This window comes from Polistes canadensis, unplaced genomic scaffold (genome assembly GCF_001313835.1).
Source record: "Polistes canadensis isolate GaletaPanama2010 unplaced genomic scaffold, ASM131383v1 scaffold_208, whole genome shotgun sequence".
Lineage (NCBI taxonomy): Eukaryota > Metazoa > Arthropoda > Insecta > Hymenoptera > Vespidae > Polistes > Polistes canadensis.
In genome coordinates, this window is record NW_014569755.1 from 241,999 (window position 1) to 244,203 (window position 2,205).

Genomic DNA, 2,205 nt, shown 5'->3' on the forward strand with positions numbered 1-2,205 from the left:
AAAAATAAACGCGATAATATAATATAATATAATATAATATAATATAATATAATAATAAGAACAAGTAACGCGATTTTTATAATAACTTTGATTTAGAATTCATTTTATTTTATATTTACTTTTTTTCTTCTATTTTCTTTCTTTTCCTCTCCCTTTTGTCGTCTTTTTTTTTTTTTCAATTTTACATGTATTATTAATACTACTTAGCTTTTAATATATATATATATTATATATCAATGATATTCCCTAAGGCTATCACAAAAGTGAGCAAGGGATTATCTAAATTATTATAGATAGGACGAGTATGAAGAGAGTAATAGTAGATACATATTTTTTCATTCGTCGTTCACAAATTATTGATTATGGTACCACATAGATTCTTATCGAATCTTGTTAAGCACATTCCTCTCTTGGTTACCATCAATATCAGATTTTCATCAGCTAATTGCTTAAATGATTTTTTTTTTAAAGTGAATACGAAATCAGTCGATTTTATTTCTAATCAGTTTCTTTCTTTTTGTTTTTTTTTTTCCCTCAAGGATCCTCTGAATTCTCTATTCACTCGATTATCTTATAAGATATTTGCGCAACAATTTGTTGATTAAACATTCAACGAAGATTATTATCATGATAAATAAAACTAATGAAGTGTATGCCACATGGCAATGGTTTTTCTTGGTGACTGAGTCATATGAAGCCAATGTTCTCGACTTTGATTACTTTCTGATCCTCCTGTTGATCCTGAAGCCGGTCCAACTATACAGGAACCAACTATGGCATTTCCACCGATCAGTTCACTACTGGAATCTAACACGCATACCTTTAATAACAAAACAATTATATTTGTTAATCAATATTAATGTATAAACCTATGTGTTTTTTTGTATGTTCATACGAATTTCCTGTAATTTTTTGCAATTATTATTATTTTTTTTTTTTTTTTGAAGAAGAAGAAAAATTATTATGAAATGTTGTTTAATTGTGTACAAATATAAAAAATGTTACCTCGATCGCGGATGTTGCGAGAGAACTCGAAGGAACATTAAAGGACATGGCTTCGTTCCATACAGGACTCGTCGTAGCCTTTCTAACAGCGGTTTTTTTTTTCTTCTTTATCTTTTTCTCGCCGCAAAGTAGACTAACTTTTACGAAAGGATCCAAAGTTTCTTTCTCCTAAATATTATAGATAATTTGTATTTTGTGTGTTTTTTTTTAATATTTGAAATATCTCAGAGTGTATTGGTTAATAACCGATAAGAGAAATAAATCAAAGAAAAGAAAATATTTTGTATGAAAGTTAAATTTGATTTTAGTAATATTTTCTATTATTAATATATTATTAATATATTATTAATAATATCGTAATATATTTTTTATTACGAATTTATTTTCTACCACACTAATATATAATATATTATTAATAATATCGTAATATATTTGTATATGTAACTTTATCGTACAACATTTGTATACATCGATTGTATACTCTATGGGGTTATTATTAATGATATAATAAAAATGTTCTTTTATTTTCAGGGACACAATATTTATCAATTAATTTAATAATTAATTTTGTGTGTGTTTGATTTACTCGAATCAAAAAATTAAATCTTAATAAAAAATATTGAAATAAAATAATTATTATCACACACACACACACACACACACACACACCTGCGAGGGAAATAAATTCCTTGCTTTGAGTATAACCACAGTTAACCTTTCGGCGCTTGGTAAATATGAAAGTGATAGAAGAACTTCTTGAATTTCTTCAGGTGGTTTTCTCTCGCGTTCGATCTCACCCCAAACTTCTATGGCAGATGAAGTCGGTGGTAATTCTAAGCTGTCAATCGCAATTCTAACAGATCCGACAATATCGTTTCTCGAAAAACGATCGTAATCGAATACCTGTAATTTCAAATTAATTCAATACGTTCACATATGGAAAATAACGTATTATTTAGTTAACCCTTTGAGTGTTATGCACGCATATATGCATATTGGTAAAAATGTATTACGCGTGTTTATCAATGTTAATATAAAATAATCTAATATTTTAGTTTGTATCTTGTCAAGATAAAAATAATATTATGAGAAAGAGAAAAAATATTGTAATTATTAAATATAATTTATTAATTAAAAAAATTGTGAGATAAATATAATTAAAGTAATGATAAGACATTGTAAAAAAAAACTTTCTAAGTT

General features: G+C 26.4%; 1 protein-coding gene across 1 annotated transcript in view; it reads right to left on the reverse strand.

The window, feature by feature from the left end:
- Window positions 1-171: 171 nt before the first annotated feature.
- The window catches only part of LOC106789918 (synaptotagmin-5-like), a 5,224-nt gene continuing 3,190 nt past the window's right edge, over window positions 172-2,205 (reverse strand). The window contains exons 5-7 of the mRNA XM_014754467.1: window positions 1,675-1,908; window positions 1,006-1,173; window positions 172-820 (exon numbers count right to left, since the gene is read on the reverse strand). Coding sequence (XP_014609953.1) covers window positions 641-820; window positions 1,006-1,173; window positions 1,675-1,908 — 582 coding nt within the window. The 3' untranslated portion in view covers window positions 172-640. The remainder of the gene's footprint in view (window positions 821-1,005; window positions 1,174-1,674; window positions 1,909-2,205) is intronic.